We start from the raw sequence: 19,510 nt of genomic DNA on the forward strand, positions 1-19,510 counted from the left end.
ATGGCCGAAGAACAAAGGACCTTGCGGGAGCTTTCGTCACCAAATGTGAATCAACAACCGCTTTGTATTCAACATCCTGCATTAGAGGTTGGTTTTGAATTAACGTCAGGTTTGATTCAATTACTTCCGACTTTTCGTGGACTTGAAAATGAAAATCCATATAAGCACTTAAAGGAGTTCCACGCGGTGTGTTCGAGCTTCAAACCACAAGGAGTGACGGAGGAGAAAATTAAATTGCGTGCTTTCCCATTTTCATTAACCGAGAAAGCAAAGGATTGGTTATTTTACCTCCCTACTAGCACAATAACCACATGGGCGGATATGGTAAGACTATTTCATGAAAAGTTTTTTCCAGCTTCACGGGCAGCTAGCATTAGAAGAGAAATATGTGGCATTAAGCAAAGAGACGTAGAGATCCTCCACGAATACTGGGAACGCTTCAAGCAACTGTGTGCAAGTTTCCCCCAACATGGAGTTTCTGAACAACTCCTTATTCAATACTTCTATGAAGGATTGCTGCCCATGCAAAGAAATATGATGGATGCAGCTAGTGGAGGTGCTATAGTGAACAAAACTCCTCGTGAAGCTAGAGATTTGATATCCATCATGGTTGCTAATTCACAACAATTTGGATGTAGACAAGACACATCTCCAAGAAGAGTGGATGAGGTAAATATTTCTTCCCTTGACAATAAATTATCTCAATTAACTACTCTTGTTCAACAGTTAGTTGTAAGAAATGTACAACAAGTAAAAGCTTGTGGAATTTGTGCTGTTACTGGCCATCCAACTGACATGTGCCCAACGCTTCAATACAACTCTTGTGATGATGTAAATGCAGTTGGAGGATTTCCGGGACAACCCCAAAGGAATTATGATCCCTACTCAAATACATACAACCCAGGATGGAGGGATCATCCTAATTTTAGTTATAAAGCACGCCTACAATTTCAACAACCTTCATCTTCACAACAGTCATCTTCTAATTCAGGTATGTCATTAGAAGATATTGTTAAATCACTTGCTACTAACACACAACAATTTCAGCAAGAAACAAGGACAAGTATTCAACACTTAGAAAGTCAAATGAGCCAGCTAGCATCTACCGTGAGTAGATTGGAGTCTCGAGGTAAATTGCCATCACAAACTGTTGTGAACCCAAAGGAAAATGTAAGTGCAATTATATTGAGAAGTGGAAAAGAGTTGCTAGAACCTACTCATGTGGGAAAACCACCAAATCGAGATGAGGAAACGGAAAAATAAGTCCATCAACCTCAAGATGATCAAAAGCCTATTAGAGAGCATCCAAAGACAATGGTAACTCCTCCGCCTTTTCCTAGTAGATTGGCTAAGTCCAAGAAGAATGAAGAAGAGAAAGAAATTCTTGAAACCTTCCGGAAAGTTGAGGTAAATATTCCTTTACTTGATGCTATTAAACAAATTCCTCGGTATGCTAAATTTCTCAAAGAGTTGTGCACAAATAAAAGAAAGTTGAAAGGTAATGAAATGGTAAGCATGGGGGAAAATGTTTCAGCTATCCTTCAGAAAAAATTACCTCCCAAGTGTAAAGACCCAGGTATGTTTGTTATCCCTTGCAAGATTGGTAATGTTAATATTGAAAGAGCAATGTTAGATCTTGGAGCTTCAATTAAAGTCATGCCCATGTCTGTTTATTCATCTCTAAATGTTGGTCCATTAAAAGAAACGGGTATAATTATTCAACTTGCTGATAGATCTAATGTGTATCCTGTGGGTGTTCTAGAAGATGTTTTAGTACAAGTGCAAGGTTTAGTTTTTCCTGCTGATTTCTATGTAGTTGATATGGAGGAAGATAATAATTCTTGTGATTCAACACTAATATTATTGGGAAGGCCATTTCTAAAAACAACTAAATCAAAAATTGATGTGCATGATGGTACATTAACAATGGAGTTTGATGGTGAAATTATAAAATTTGATATATTTAATACTTCCATGAAACATTTGAATGGCATATCATCTGTTTTTGTTGTGGATATTTTGTTGCAGGAAGATAATTCTGGTTTGATTGGTGGTGACAAATTGAATGTTGCGTTGAACAGAAATCCTAAATTTGAGGATGTGTTAGGAGGGGGATGGAGTCTAGCCAAAGACGTTAAAGAAAGGCGCTGCTTGGGAGGCAACCCAAGGGGAGTTTATTCAATTCTTTCCTTTATTTGTTTTGCATTTTTATTAATTTTCCTCTTATCTTTACATTCTATTTAACATTGGGGACAATGTTAAGAATAAGTGTGGGGAGGGGATTTAAGTATTATTCATTATTTGATTCTTTCTTCCCTTCAAAAAAAAAAAAAAAAAAAAAAAAAAAAAAAAAACTTTACTAATAAATTTTTCAAAAAAATAGTATTTTTACTAAAATTCATAACATAATTGAATAATTGGTCTTGCATATTATGATTATTTAGTTTAGTATTTTGTTTGATATGGTGGTGGCTAAACTAAGCAAGCATGAACCTGTGAGATTTTTGAGCCTTTGACTGACACTTCAGTCTAATTAATTTGTTCTTGTGTGATATCTTCCATAGATATGTATCTCTAGAACTTGCTTTGATTTTCTTTAAAGCTAATTTGATGCATGCATGATTTTTAATATGATTAAGGCCATCTTTGATTTTGAGCCTCACTAGCCAAATAGCCTATTCATACCATGATTGATTTATCCTTTGTAGCCATTTTGAGCCTTTTTAACGGTATTTTTGTTGTTATGAAACCACATTATAAGCCTCATACCTGAAATTGATTTCCTTAACCTTGCATAAAGGACTAGAGGATTTTTGATTGGATAAATGCATAAGAATTGAGTGTGGGGAAAGATGTTGGCAAAGTGTCTATGATTGAGAATAATGAATTTGTCATTGGACTTCTATGAGTTTTTTTGGTTGGTATTTCAAAAAAGAAAAGATAAGTGAGTTGATGTAGTTGTTTCAATTTGAGATTGTTTATAAACTAAAGATGGTGAAACGTGTGATGGAAATTGTGATTCTTCACAAACAAAAAAATATACAAAAGAATCAAAAGAAAAAGAAAAAAAAAAAAAAAAAAAAAAAAAAAAAAAAAAAAAAAAAAAAAAGCAAAGAGAAAAAGAAACGAAACAGAACAGAAGAAAGAAAAAAGAATTATTATTATTTTTGTTATTATTATTATTTTCCCTAAACTATGAATTGTTTCTTATGGGATGTGATAGTTTATTTGGTTAGTGTTGAACTATCAAAATAACAAGAGATTTGGTTTATTTGGCCTTAATTTGAGTTAGTTCATTCAATCTTTGTTCCTCTAGTCTTGAAGGCTTCTTGAACTACTTTTCCAGATATTTCCTACCCTTTACCCTAGCCCCATTACAACCATGAAAAAAGTCCTTATGATTTGATCATGCATGTTATCTTGTAGTGGAGAATGAGAAGATATGCAAGCCTATGGTAGAGCATTTCTATTGGAATTGATTTGAGTGAAATATACACACCCTTCAAACACTTGTGCGTTATGAGTGATATTCTCGTGAGGACTTGGTTATTTAGTTCACTCCATTTTCAAATAAAATGCTAGCTAGTTATATATAATGTGTTTAAGACCGATTTTCATGAAGTGTCATGAGTTTTTATATATTTAAGTTTTCTTAAATAATGTCTTTGCTTGAGGACAAACAAATCATTTAGTGTGGGGAATTTTGATAAGTAGTATTTTTATATTTAATTAAATTAGTTTTTATAATAAATTAATTTTATTTATTTAATAATATATTTAATTAAAACTTTATTTTATATTTTGAATTAATATAGTAATTAGTTGAATAATTAGGCTTAATATTCATATTAATAAGAGTTGGGCTTAGTTAATAATTTGGGCTTATTATTTTCTTTTTATTTTAACTGGTGGCCCAATTAAATAATTTAATTGTTTTAGTAGCCCAAAATCCTATCAAACATATTTCCCTTTTCTTTTTGATTTCAGAGCCGCGCGCAGAAAGCGAAGAAGACTCCGTCCGCGACCTCTGCGACCTCAGCGATGAATTTCGTCCGCAATCTGATTCGATGAAGGAGTCCACGGTTGATCAATTTTTGCGACAGCTACAGACAGCTTCATTGAGCTACATCCACGAAAAATTAATTGAATTAGAGGTTGGAGCAACAATAGCCTACTTTGCTAATTTTCTATGGTTAGAAAATAGATATTATTTATTTTCTAGGTTTTATGTGGTTTAAAGAGGTGTAATTAATTTGTGGATGTTAGGGAAATTAGGTGTAACACCCCGTGTTACGATCCCTAAAACCAATTAATCATTTAACCAATTACTCAAAAGAAAGAATTAAATTACAGTAATTAATTAAGAAAAGGCCCACCATAGTCCGTGGGCCCGCATCTCTAAACCCAACCCCTAGTCCTAAAAGGAATAGAGTTAGCAAGCCTATAGTATTTGGGCTCTAAGTAATACTCTTAGATATATAAATAGGGAACATAGGAGGCACCTAGAACCCCCACCACAATAATCTCTCACCACACCAAGAATTCCAAGAATTCCCCTAGGAGAAATCAAGAAAGAAGAAAGCTTAAAGAAAGACCCTTCATAGCCAAGGAATTAATTAAGGCTAAGAGGTAACCCATGTCTCAACAAAACCTATTTTCATAGCTATGATTCCCCTCTTAGGATTTCCCCCATATTCTTGTGTGTTGACGATTCATTATGTTGATCTTGGTAATTGGTGTTATGATTCCATGGGTGATCTTGATGATCTTGATGGTATTAAGAGGCTCTTGATGATTATATGATGTTCTTGATGTTCTTGATGATTATATGATGTTCTTGATGTTTATGTGATATTCCTACCGAATCTTGACATTAGAAGATGAATTGTGTTCTTGTTGATTTAAAAGTAATTAGAACCCTAGGTTGTATCGTGGAACTCGTATGGTATTGTTCTTGGTATATTGGATGGGAATTCGTATGTTTGGGTGTTGATTATGTTTAGAAAAGCATGATAGGTTATGTGTCGTATGTTTTTGGTTTTGAATCCATTAATTGTCTACGTATTGTTGTCAATTGCATTTGAAGGTGTCTAAGCATGGTTTCGGGTTCCACAAAGGTTCTCGGGGCGTTTTTGGTGAAAAAGAGTCAGTGGGGGGTAGGTGGGGGTGGGGGTAGGGGACCCGCCACCTACCCACGGCCAACATGGGCAACGCCGGCAGCGGGCAGCTGCCTGGAATTACGCCACCGGCGGGCAGCCGGCGGGTGAACCCTCACCCACCGGCTACCCACTGGAAAATACCCCACCTTGGGATTTTGTCTTCCCCGTTTGATGTTCCCCCGACCCCCGTGGTGTCCCAACGGACTCCGTCTATCGTGCTTATGTCTAGTTTGATATTTCGGGTACCGTTCGTAGGTTGTATGAGTCTTATATATTGCATGCTAGTTGGATTGGTATCCCGTTGACCTAGGTAAAAGGAGTATGTACCCCTTAGGATTATTCTTAGTATGTGAAGGATCACGCATAGGTTTTGTTATACGTTTTCTCCCCCTTCCCAATGTGTTAATGTGGGTTGCATGTGCTTGCTATGTGTTATGTGTGCATGATACCCCAATCCGGTTGCGATCGGATTGGTTATTCCTGAGCTGTGGTTCAGAAGCTGGCTGCGGTCAGATTTACACTCTCGGGCTGCGGTCCACCGTTTGGTTGCGATCAAACGTTTCTACATGAGCTGCGGTTCATATTTCCTGGCTGCGGTCAGATGACATACTCTTGGGCTGCGGTCCACTGTTTGGTTGCGATCAAACTATGATGAGCTGCGGTTCATCGGTCGGTTGCGATCGACCCCTCCGTGTTGCGATACGGGGTAGGGTGCTGCGGGGCCGTGTCAGAGCTATATGCGCTGACCCTCATGTATGGGCATGCGATTGGTCCTGTGGCGCCAACAAAGTGTGCTATGTGATGAGATATGGGTGAGTTGCTGTTATGAGTGTCTTGGGATGTGACTTTGGGATTTATGTCGGGAATCGTATATGTTGGGTTATGGATATTAGTTGTGCTTATCTTTATCTGCCCTGCCTGTTTCCCCATATTGTAAACTGTATATGCTTGGTATAGCTGTTGTCCGTGCTTAGCTCTATTTGTCGAGTCTATTCCCTGTTTTGAAAGCTAGAGTCTCTTAGGATATATCTTCATGCTCCGAAATGGTTTTTCGTATAACTATGTATATATCTATATGTATTGTATTTCAACGCGTTGGAGTGGGTTACCAGCATCTCTCGCTGAACAGATATATTTGGCTTTCAGGCACAGAAGAGTAGACACTGGAGCGCGCTAGAACCTTGAAGCGTAGAAGTAGTTAGTTTCCCTTTCGGCCTGCGTGCCATGATTATGTATTGCATTTTTTAGGATAATAGTTAGTTAGCCTGTGCACCTGAGTTCTCTAGCTCAGGTGTGGCATAGCACCCCGTACTCTTTGTATTATGTTTTGGGAATTAATGAGATTTCACCTTTATTATATAAGCTTCAAAAGTTTAAAAATGTCGGGGTGTTACATTAGGGTTGTTTTTGAGAGCCTGAATTAGTATAAATATGGCTGATTTTTCAATAGAGGATAATCAGTCAGTTTTCTTAGAACAATTTTATTTACTCTGTAAACACTCCCTGCAATGTACTGCTAAATTCTAATTTTCCAATTCAAGGCTTATTTATATTTGATTCTTCAAGACCAGTGAGATTTGTCTAGCTTATTTAATCTTTACTTCTTATTATTTATATGTCTTCTACTATCTTGCTATTACCGCTTTGATTAATTGTATAAAAAGGATCCGTTATTCAATTTTCAACTCAGTAAATTGCCATTTAGAATGCTTGAATCCGTAATTGTTTAAGTATTCTAAACATTAGTGGTGAAATAACATAGTTGATTATAAAATAGATTTTCAATCTTATGTTATGGAGATGTATAGTCTAGTTTAAATGGACCGAGCTTGCGAGTCTGTTGGCTAGAATTGGTAGTCTTTCTAATTCTTTTAATGTTGTTAGTAAATTAAATCCTAAGAGCTTGTTTAGGGTTGTTTATTAGCTAGGGAAGTAATCAAAGAGCTTGTTTTGTTTATCGACAAAGTAAGGAAAGATAGGTTATTGGAGCTTGTTAATAACCATAATCAATTTGTTAAAGAGTAAAGTAATTTTGTCTTTGAAATCAATGATCTGTCTTGTTAGAATTAAATTGATATTATGCCTTGAGTTGGACACTAGTTGCTATTGATTATTATTATTATTATTATTATTATTATTTTATATTTGATATTATTTGTCAACTTATTGTTGCTATTTAAGTTCCAATTCTCATCCCATTCTTGTATAAGTCTTTTGTTAAAATAAGTCTAACCAATCTCTGTGGGTACGACCTTACTCATTACTATTACAATTAATAAGAGTAAGTACTTTATTATTTGTTGGATTCGACACCCATCAAGGACACTCCTCATTCTTTCCCCTTACACTTCCTAAACTTGAGCTCCTCCTTCTCTCTAAAAGTTAGATAGCTTTTCTTCCAAGCCAAGTTGAAGCTTTACCAAATCCTCAAAGTTTGTATTCAAGATTCTACTTTTCCTACCTTTGAGCATCTAGGAGGGTAAGATATATGTTTATCTTGTGTTTTTAGTGTTTTCTAAGGTGTCTTTCCTTAAAGGTAGAATCTTTATGATCTTTTGGTGTGTTCTTGAAGTGGGTGTGGAAGGTGAACCTTATTAGGAGCTTGGTGAAGTGTTAAGTGAAGTTTTTTGTCTACAAGAGGTAACCCATGCTCTACAAAATCTATTTTGTCTACCTATAAGATGATTTATTGGATTCTACATGTGATTTTTTTATGAAATGTGAGTGTTGATGCATTGTCTTATGAAAATGCATATCTAGAGCTTGTTATTAGGGTTCATGTATGCCATTGCTTGGATGTTTCTTTGATTCAAGTTATTTTGTTGTATTTGGTGAGATTTGGCATGTTTTGGACTTGAATTTGAGCTTGGAGTTGCAAATCCCCGAAGGGACTATTTTGTACAGGGTAGTGTACCCGCGGGCGGAACGGCGGGTAGGGGTCCACCCGCCGCCCCACCCGCGGGGTACAAGTGGCTTGTGGGTGTGGTACCCACGGGCGGTACCACGGGTGGGAGTCCACCCGTGGGCCCACCCGCGGGGTACATATGTGGCTTGGTTGGGGATTTGTTCCCCGTGATTCTTTTGACTCGGTATTTGGTCTTTTGACTTCCAGATGTTCTTTTGTGGAACTATTTGAGTGTCTTCTTGATGTTTCGTATGTCTAGAACTATATGGTAGGAATCCATGTAGGTTTTGGTGTCTTGAATCGTGCTAAGTGTTCAACCTTGTGATTCGTTGAACCGTGATGAGTTTTGTGTGTTCTTCGGAACTATGTTTGGTTTACCCGTTTGAGAAGCATGCTAGTTCGGTGTTTAAATGCTAGCATGTGTGTTGTTTGTACTTTCCTATTGTTGATGATGACTTGTGTTAATCATCGTTGTTGTTGGACTGTGATCCATTCCTTGATTGAGTATGGTTTCATATCTTCGTTGTGATCCGTTGATTGATTCCTGTTGTGGTGTGGTGTGTGTGGCTGTACCAGGATTGCACGATTAATGGTACGGAACATTAGTCACCAAGGTACGGCAGTGGTCCTCGTGGTGGCCATGACGCGATTATGGAGTTTGTGACCTTTGTGTAAGGTTCACGTATTTCTTGGGTGGCATGTGTTGCCGTGTGTGTGATCGGTACCCTCGTGTACTATGAAATCGGTGGTCTTGTTGGTGGTTGTTGGTGGGGGACGACGGTCCCAGGAGGGAAAAGGTTGGACTTGGATGTACAGGGGTCCTGGAGGTAATGGTTGGAACTTGACATAAGGTTGGGGGTAGCCATAAGGTTGGAACCGGGCATAAGGAAGGCATATCAATTCGTGATGGGTGATGTCACGAAGGCTTGTGTAGCCGTTGTTGTGTATTTCTCTATTTTGTGACATGTGTTGTCACAAAGGCATGTGTTTCCAATGGTTGTGTCCTTATTCTCTTGTGTTATGCATGTCGGGTGTTAATCTACTGTGTGATGGTAGATTATACCTTGATCCGTTCTTGTGAGTCGTTATTGCTTCTTGTCGTATTGGGATGAGTTCCCTTATCTTTTGTGAGTGCGTAGAGTCTTGTGTTTATCTCTATCTTGGCTTTTGAAATTGATATATACTATATCCCGTTTCGCAAATGATTTTGTATACATATAAATTATCTACATATGATATTTCACATGTATTGGTGGGTTACCAGCATCATTCGCTGACCGGGCGTCGTCCCATATCTTATATGTTTCTTTCAGGTGCTAAGTAAACGAGAGCGTGGTCTAGAACCTGTTAGCTTAGATCCCTTTATTTTGAGACGCTGTGGCCTGTGTGCCAATGTTAGACATTAGTACTCCTGTTTCTGAATGAATTTAGATTGTGAATTTATGCAGATGTTTCGCCTGTGCGTTCACCTTTGAGTGGGCGTGGCATAGCACCCTTTGTTTCTTATTCATATATTCCATGTTTAGTCTTCCGCAGTGTATGATGTTATGACTAGTTAACTGCATGTCTAAGGCTTAATTTAGCATGGAAATTAGGGGGTGTTACAATCAAGGCAAGGACTGCCACGGGAACGCCATACGGTGTTACAATTGCGGGGAGGTCGGCCATAAATCCTTCCAGTTCCAACAACCCGCAAGGACGGGACCACCCAGCAGCACGGGGGCCCACGGGGCGCCCGGAAAAGTTTTCATCATGAGCCGCACCCGAGCTGGCCTCGAAGCCGAAACCGAGATGCGAATCGGGACCGAAGACACAGTCCCAAGAAACGAAGACACCCTCAACCAAGAGGAAGAAAATGCGGAGGAGGACTTCTGTCTGGGGTAAAAGGAAGACCAAGAACGTAGTGAACCCCCATTATTAGCATAATTTCCCCCTATCTTAGTTTCGATCGCTTAGTACCTTCGAGATTTGAATAAAGCTTATTAATTACTTCGATCAATTTGGTCCGTATACCCTCGATGTCACGCAAGCATAAACAAACCTCATGTGGTGACACTTAAATCAAGGAAAAGCCCAAAGAGCTAAGGAAATTGAACTAAAAGCCTAAAAAGGGAATAAAACTAAAAGTTTAGGCTTAATAAGATTCAAACCTTAAACCTTTCCCTTCCAAGACCAATGCCTTAACCACTAGACCACAAGTGTTTTTTATAACTCAATGGAGACAAAACCCTCTTAACCCCACTCTAAGCCACCAAGAACCCCAAAATCCCCAAATCAAAAACCCTTATTTCCCCTTCTTCTTCTTCTTCTTCTTCTCTCTCTCTCTCACTCTCTACCGCGATCGGCCCAGCCACACTCCCACCGTCGACCACCTAGCACCGCACCGTCACTCACCCTGCTACGGCCCGGCCAACGACCCGCAAGCCCACACCGCGCCACGCCGAGTGCAGGACGACAGTGACCGCCGGCCGCGACCACGCGGCAACCACGCCACCGCAGCCAGACCACCGCCGTGACCGCTCGACCTCGCCACCCTGTTCCTCCAACGTCACGACCAACCCCAGCTGGAGCACCGCCATCCCCGCAACCTTCTGTACACTAAGAAGCCATCGTAACCACCGTCACCGTACTCGTCGAAAAACATCGCCAGAAAATGAAGCCTTGCACGATCCCAAAGAGACCCATTAATGCCCGAATCCCGGAATGGAACAATGCCGACTACACCATGTTGGGAGGTAAGGCACTCGAACCTGACCAATTCTCCCCGGAATTGGTCGATATGCTTAAATTTCAAGGACTACTGGGGTTGTACTTGGAAATAAAGAACGACACGTACCCGGAATTGGTAAAGGAGTTCTACCACCATTTGGAAGCCGTCCAACGTGGTGATAAATTGGAAATTACCTCCAAAGTCCGAGGGAAGGAAATAGTTTTGACCGAAGGCCGCCTAGTCAAACTTCTAAAATTGACCGCCACGGGCATGTCGAACTATGACCGTAAGGCTTGGATTAGTACCCAGAACGTAGGGTATAAGGATTATTTGAGTTATCTACTAGGAAGAGAGGACAGTTTCACGTCGGCCACGAGACCAATCAAGAAGTTGTTAACTGCGGAACAGAAAATCTTGGTTATGATTGTGTTGGACAGCTTGTTACCCACCAACAACAAGAGTAATGACGTGGGCAGCCTGGAGTGCACCTTTGCCTACTTTTTGAAACATAAAATCAAATTCAACTTGCCAGCTCTTATGCTAAAACACATGGAGTTCTGCAAAACCAACAAACGGCTTAACCTACCCTATGGGATGATTCTCAGCTGGATCATGAAAGGAAAGGGAATAGACTTGGGCCAGACCGAGATTAGACCCATGAGCGGGATGACCTTCAACACGCAGAACCTCCGGCGCAACGACATTTATCACGTCGGAGAAGGACAGTATCTTACTCTCGAGGAGGTTAAGAGCGCTAATGGACCATTTGAGCATATCAAGTAAGAAAATGAAGCAGGCCACCCAAGAAGGCGAAGATCAAGAAGAACAAGAGGAGGCAGAAAATGAACCGGATCCCCCGGAAACCATCGGAAGTAGGAGAGCAAGAGAAACAACTATCGAGGACCACATCACGGCGCTGTTCATGAGACAAAACCAACTCATTGAGGAAGGGTTTACCTCGATAAGGGCCGAAGTGGGCGCGGTGAATCAAAGGGTGGCCTCGATTGAAGCCCTATTGAAAGCACGCCAGGACCAATGTAAGTCTAAACCTCAACCCTTAATCATTACCTAGACTTGACCAGTCTCGATACATACCTTTTAAAAGAAGTAAACACCTCCACTTTTCCTTACAAGTTCTGGGGTCGTGTCTAAAGCTTCGAGACGAAGCTTCTTGTAAGGGGGGAGAGTGTAACACCCAGTGTTTTCGGCACCGAACCCGGGATTAATTGATGAATTAATCCTGCCAAAAATAGTTAAAAAGGGGTTTAATGGGATAAAATCCCTGAATTAGTTAGTGTGGTCCACCATGGACCGTGGACCCATATCCAAATTAGAAGTCATAAACCTATTAGGATTAAAGGAAGTAGATCTTTTACTATTTAGACTCTAGTTAGGACCCTTAACCTTATAAATAGGGAACTAGAAACAATTAAAACCCCTCACCACCCATAATTATATCACACGAAATTATACCCAAGAAACCTATCCAGGGAATTTCCCCTCACCAAGCCTAGGGAGATCAATCGAAGGAAAATCTTGAGAAGAACCTTAGTAGCCAAGGGAGGACTAATTAAGGCTAAGAGGTAACCCATGTCTTACAAAACCTATTTTCCTTGTTATATAATATTTATTTGTTCCTTCGGTAATCGTTATGTGATTCTGTGACCGAGTCATGATAGAGCTTTATCTAGGGTTCTTGTGATGATTTAATTGCTAATCTTGATAATTGTGATTGATTGATCCTATTGTGTTTATTTGGCTATCTTGATGATCTTGATGTTGATAATGAATCCTATGCATGAATCTTGGGTTTGGGTTTGTCTTTAGCCTATTTTAGGATTGATATGTGGGTTCTTGTTGTTCTTGATGTTCTTGCGTAATTGGAGATTGATTCTTGAGTCTTGATGTGTTAGAAGCATGAATCTAGGATTTGGTCGTGTCGGTGTCTTGGGTTGATCCGTTGTGAGGTTTCCCTTCTGTTGTTATGTGTTGGAATGTGTTTAGACTCGTCTTGCGTGTTAATTGATGAATTCCCGAGTTGGGAAAAATATGCCTTTTGCATCGTTCCAGTGGGGAGTAAGTGGGGGAAATGAGTCCCCGCCACTTACCAGCGGCAGACTACCCGAGTTCCAGCGGGCAGCCGGCGGGTAACCGACGGCCCGCCGACAACCCGCTAGAAATCTCCTCGCCACCGGTGGGTGAGGCTTCCCCCGCCAGGCACCCGCTGGAATATGGCAGGCGTGATGTCGTTTGGTCTCGTATTGTGTTTCCACATACCCCGTTGTACCCCGTTGGTGTTTGTGAGTCTAGTTTGATATCTCGGGTACCGTTCTTAGTATGTAAGAGTCTTGAGTATTGCATGTGAGATGAGTTGGTATCCCGTTGTCCTAGGAGGAAGTTTGTATGATCCCGTATGAGTCTCGTGGTTGGGTCGTTGTCAGTCGTTGTTGATGAGTCACGTTGGGTTGTGTGTTCCTTGGATGATTCCCCTTGTTATGTGCTAATGTGAGTTGATTGTTGTGGACCTCTATGTTGTGTGTGCATGTTGCTTGCTTGATGACAGTCTGATTGGTTGCGATCAATCGACTGTAATGATGATGGGCTGCGGTCCATAGTTTGGTTGCGATCAAACGAGTATGATGAGCATGAGCTGCGGTTCATGGATTAGTTGCGATCAATCGTTGTAATGATGATGGGCTACGGTCCATGGTTTGGTTGCGATCAAACGAATGTGGTGAAAATGAGTTGCGGTTCATGGATTGGTTGCGATCAATCGATTGGTGGTTGACACTCTGTGTCTTTCTTGTGCTGCGGTACAAGCTAAGTGCTGCGGGGCCATGTCAGAGCTATATGCACTGACCCCGTGGCAATGGAACTCAAGGTTCGGGTCATGTGAATGGTTCTGCGGCGCTATCAGATGTGTGGGCACGAATGCGTTTCTTGTTGTTGATTGTTTGATTATGATAATACTTGAGTATTGGTGTTGTTTATGTTGATTAAGCATGGTATTGTGTAGTCTTGTGACCTTAGGATGCATGCTAGAATCTTTATGTTTAATTATGTTGATTGTATCGGCTATCGCTTGTTGAGTCTTGTTCTTGGATTTAAATTGGAGTTCCTCAGGATTATATATGTATTCCGGCTTCAAAATGGTTTTCTTTATATCTACATATATTGTACTCAACGGGTGAGAGTGGGTTACCAGCTTTATTCGCTGAACAGATATTATTTGGCTTTCAGGTGCAGATGCTTAGCTTTGGAGCGCACTAGATGGATTTGTGTATCTAGTTAGATAGTAGTAGTTTTAATGAAGTGGCCTGCGTGACTTGGGTTGTAATTGAGATATTGGTGACAATTATGTTTTGATAGATAGTACAGCTGTGCATCTGAGTTCTCTAATTCAGATGTGGCATAGCACCCCGACTATTGTACTTGGTTTATGCTCTATTTGGGAATTTATAGTGAACTTACCTTTATTATATAAGTTTTAAAAGTTTCAAAAGTTTGGGGTGCTACAGATACTGCCTGCTCAAGCGAAGGCGGCCCTGCCGCGAGGATGATCACCTCCTCTCTATGAGGATAGCTGATACTGCCTGCTTAGGCGAAGGTGGCTATGCCGCAAGGATGATCACCTCCTCTCTACGAGGATGGCTGATACCGCCTACTCAGGCGAAGGCCGCCATGCCGCAAGGATGATCACCTCCTCTCTACGAGGATGGCTGATACCGCCTGCTCAGGCGAAGGCGGCCATGCCGCAAGGATGATCACTTCCTCTCTATGAGGATGGCTGATACCGCCTACTCAGGCGAAGGCGGCCATGCCACGAGGATGATCACCTCGTCTCTACAAGGATGGCTAATACCGCCTGTTCAGACGAAGGCGGCCACGTCACAAGGATGATCACCTCCTCTCAATAAGGACGGATGATTCCGCTTGCTCAAGCGAAGGCGGCCACGTCGCAGGCAGTTCTGGATTGTTCCTCGGGGGCTCGTAGGCAGTCAGCCTTGCCCACCAAGGGACTTGGTAATTTCTGGAGTGTTCCTCGGGGGCTCGTAGGCTTGGTAATTTCTGGAGTGTTCCTCGGGGGCTCGTAGGCAGTCAGCCTCACCCACTGAGGGACTTTGCTAGTTTTGGAAGTTTCTCGGGAGCTCGTAGGTAGCCGGCCTCGCCCACTGAGGGACTCGGCATCTTTGGAGGTTCCTCGGGGGCTCATAGGCAGTCAGCCTCGCCCACTGAGGGACTCGTCATCTTTGGAGGTTTCTCGGGGGCTCGTAAACAGTCAGCCTTGCCCACTGAGGGACTCGGCATCTTTGGAGGTTCCTCGGGGGCTAGTAGGCAGTCAGCCTCGCCCACTATGGGACTCGGCATCTTTGGAGGTTCCTCGGGGGCTCGTAGGTAGTCAGTCTCGCCCACAGAGGGACTCAGCAGTCTTGGAAGTTCTTCGGGGGCTCGTAGGCAACCAGCCTCGTCCACTTAGGGACTTAGCGAATTTTCAGATGATTCTTCAGGGCTGGTAGGCGGTCAGCCTCGCCCTTTGATGGGCTTGACGGCTCTAAAGCCCGCCCGGATAACACGGGCAGTCGGCCGCACTCACGAAGCCAACCGGCAGGAAAATAAAGAAAGCAGTCGATAAACAAAAAGCCCAGTGGGCAAGTTTCACATTCAAAAGCCCGAAGGGCGGATTACATTCAAAAAAAGATTAAAAAGGAAGAGAAAGTGGACGGCTAGTCTTCTCTAAGTTCACCCCCTCAGTTGGTCAGTTGGGATGTTCTCTTGGGTAGACGGCGACCCGCGGCGATGACGTTCTAATTGCTGAGCCGCCTCGACCTCTTCCTCCTCTTCCAGGTTAAGTAGTGCCGGCCCAATGTCACCTGCCAGAGCATTGGGATCATCGGCTAAGCCTGGGTGGCCGCCTCCTCCTCCGACCGCCTGATGGTCCAGGATGGCCTTCCCCTGTTCATGTGCGGGGGTAGCAGGGTTTGAATGGTCTTCGTACAACTCCGCCGGGAGCCCGTAAGGATAGGGATTGAAGTTCGCGTAACGCTGTCCAGGGACGGCGTATATCTCCTTCTGGATATTCGCCATCCTAGCCTGATAGTCCTCGGTCCCCGCATCAACAAGATATGTCTGGCCGGCCACAGAAGCCAGCCACTCCATGGCGATCCCCTTGGCGTTGGCCCTTGCCGACTCCGCCACTTCCCTTCGGAACTCAGGAGACTACCTAAAGGTGGCCAGGGCTGTAACACCCCAGATTTTCAAGACTTTTAAAACTTATATAATAAAGACAGAATCTCATTAAATCCCAAATTACGATACAAAGAGTACGGGGTGCTATGCCACACCCGAGCTAGAGAACTCGGGTACACAGGCTGAATTCTAAACCTCAATCAGTATCAATACTAAATTATGGCACGCAGGCCAAAAAGGGAAAATTATCTAAGCTACGCCTCAAGCTTCTAACGCGCTCCAGTGATCTATTCGTCTGTGCCTGAAAGCCAAATATATCTGTTCAGCGAGAGATGCTGGTAACCCACTCCAACGCGTTGAAATACAGTACATATAGACATATATATAGATATACGAAAACCAATTTGAAGCATGAAGATATATCCTACGAGACTCTAGCTTTTAAAACGGGGATCGACTCAACAGATAGGGCTAAGCACAGACATCAGTTATACCAAGCATATATAGTTTACAACAGGCAAGGCAGGTAAGATAAGAACAATTAATAATCATAATCCAACATATACGATTCCCAGTGTAAACCCCATAGTCACATCCCCAAGGTACTCATAACAACAACTCATCCGTATCTCATCACATAGCACACTTTGTTGGCGCCACAGGACCAATCGCATGCCCATACATGAGGGTCAGCGCATATAGCTCTGACACGGCCCCGCAGCACCCTGCCCCGTATCGCAACACGGAGGGGTCGATCGCAACCGACCGATGAACCGCAGCTCATCATAGTTTGATCGCAACCAAACAGTGGACCGCAGCCCAAGAGTATGTCATCTGACCGCAGCCAGGAAATATGAACCGCAGCTCATGTAGAAACATTTGATCGCAACCAAACGGTGGACCGCAGCCCAAGAGTGTAAATCTGACCGCAGCCAGCTTCTGAACCGCAGCTCAGGAATAACCAATCCGATCGCAACCGAATTGGGGTATCATGCACACATAACACATAGCAAGCACATGCAACCCACATTAACACATTGGGAAGGGGGAAAAACGTATAACAAAACCTATGCGTGATCCTTCACATACTAAGAATAATCCTATGGGGTTCATACTTCCTTCACCTAGGTCAACGGGATACCAATTCACTAGCATGCAATATATAAGACTCATACAACCTACGAACGGTACCCGAAATATCAAACTAGACATAGGCACGATAGACGGAGTCCGTTTGGACACCACGGGGGTCGGGGGAACATCAAACGGGGAAGCCAAAATCCCACGGTGGGGTACAAACCAGCGGGCAGCCGGTGGGTGAGGGGTCACCCGCCGGCGGCATTGTTCCGGGCAGCTGCCCGCCCGCCGGCTGCCCGCTGCCGGCGTTGCCCAAATAGGCCGCGGGTAGGTGGCGGGTCCCCTACCCCCACCTACCCCCCACTGACTCTTTTTCACCAAAAACGCCCCGGGAACCTTTGTGGAACCCGAAACCATGCTTAGACACTTTCAAACGCAATTGATAACACACGTAGACAATTAACGGATCAAAATCAAGAAACATATGGCACATAACCTATCATGCTTTCCTAAACATAATCAACACCCAATCATGCGAATTCCCACCCAATATACCAAGAATAATACCATACGAATTCCACGATATAACCTAGGGTTCTAATTATTTTTAAATCAACAAGAACACAATTCATCTTCCAAAATCAAGATTCGGTAGGAATATCATATAAATATCAAGAATCTCATATAATCATTAAGAACATCAAGAACACCATATAATCATCAAGAACGTCATGTAATCATCAAGAACACCATAATTATCAAGAACCTCTCATCATCAAGATCACCCATGGAATTATCACACCAATCATCAATAATAATATCACAAATCATCAATACACAATAATATGGGGAAATCCTAGGAGGGGAATCATAGCTATGAAAATAGGTTTTGTTGAGACATGGGTTACCTTTTAGCCTTAATTAATTCCTTGGCTATGAAGGGTCTTTCTTGAAGCTTTCTTCTTTCTTGATTTCTCCTAGGGGAATTCTTGGAACTTCTTGGTGTGGTGAGAGATTATTGTGGTGGGAGTTCTAGGTGCCTCCTTATGTTCCCTATTTATATATCTAAGAGTCTTACTTAGGGTCTAATTACTATAGGTCTGCTAACACTATTCCTTTTAGGACTAAGGATTGGGTTTAGGGATAAGGGCCCATGGACTATGGTGGGCCTCCCTAATTAATTGTTGTGATTTAATTCTTTCTCTTAGGTGATTAATTAAATGATTTAATTGGTTTTAGGGATCGTAACACGGGGTGTTACAAGGGCAGTCTCCCGGGCATTGTCTAGATCGGCCGCCAGTTGGTCATTTTTCCTCTGCTCAGCCTCCGGGGCGGAAGCAGCTTAGCCAAGCTTCAGGTTCAGATCATCTACCTGGGCAGCATGGGTGTAACACCCCGTGTTACGATCTTCAAACCCAGATTAATTATGTAATTGATCCCGTCAAAAAGTAGTTAAAAAGGAATTAATCTGGTCGGGATCCCTTAATTAATTAATGTGGCCCACGAAGGACCGTGGACCCTTGTCTATATTAAAGACCCTAAGCCTAAGTATGTTACTATGGACCTTAGCTGATTATTTTATAAACTATAAATGCCCAAATCTTGAGCCCAAATCTATATATATATATATATATATATATATACTCCTTATAATAATAGTAATAGGATTACTATTATGGGCTGGGCTATATATATATATTCCATACTTGGCCCAGAACCCCTTATATATATATACTCCTTATAATAATAGTAATAGGATTACTATTATGGGCTGGGCTATATATATATTCCATACTTGGCCCAGAACCCCTTTCTAGCCCAACCCATAATAGTAATCATATTACTATTATTATAAGGAGTATATATATATATATATATATATATATATATATATATATATATATATATATATATATATATATATATATATATATATATATATATATATATATATATATATATACTCCTTATAATAATAGTAATAGGATTACTATTATGGGCTGGGCTATATATATATTCCATACTTGGCCCAGAACCCCTTTCTAGCCCAACCCATAATAGTAATCCTATTACTATTATTATAAGGAGTATATATATATATATATATATATATATATATATATATATATATATATATATATATAGGTCATACATTCCCCCCCCCCCCATATATCCCTAATACATAAGAAATATACATACATACACATATAGTTACGCATGCATGCATACGATAGGAAGGAGGAAGCTCCATTCACCCTCACACAACCAAACCGCCTTCCCCTCTTCTTGATAACAAAAACGACAAGAGGCAACCCTCCGGCGACCTCCATCTCCATCATTCGCATCGGCGGAACGGAGCTTGGGGCGACGTCCTCTCTTCCAACGTTAAACGGGGACGGCAGAATCGGAGCCGGCGATAGTGTCAACCCCGTCGTCCCGGCGAAGCAGCGCGGTGTTAGCGCAAGCAATCTC

At 41.9% G+C, this 19,510-nt stretch overlaps 1 protein-coding gene across 1 annotated transcript; it reads left to right on the forward strand.

Moving 5' to 3' along the window:
• On the forward strand, positions 1 to 1,263 carry LOC109153766. The gene has a single exon (XM_019301631.1). The coding sequence runs from the start codon at positions 1 to 3 to the stop codon at positions 1,261 to 1,263; it is 1,263 nt and encodes a 420-aa protein (XP_019157176.1).
• The last annotated feature ends 18,247 nt before the right edge of the window (positions 1,264 to 19,510 follow it).

Source organism: Ipomoea nil, unplaced genomic scaffold, assembly GCF_001879475.1.
Source record: "Ipomoea nil cultivar Tokyo-kokei standard unplaced genomic scaffold, Asagao_1.1 scaffold2537, whole genome shotgun sequence".
NCBI classification, from domain to species: Eukaryota; Viridiplantae; Streptophyta; class Magnoliopsida; order Solanales; family Convolvulaceae; genus Ipomoea; species Ipomoea nil.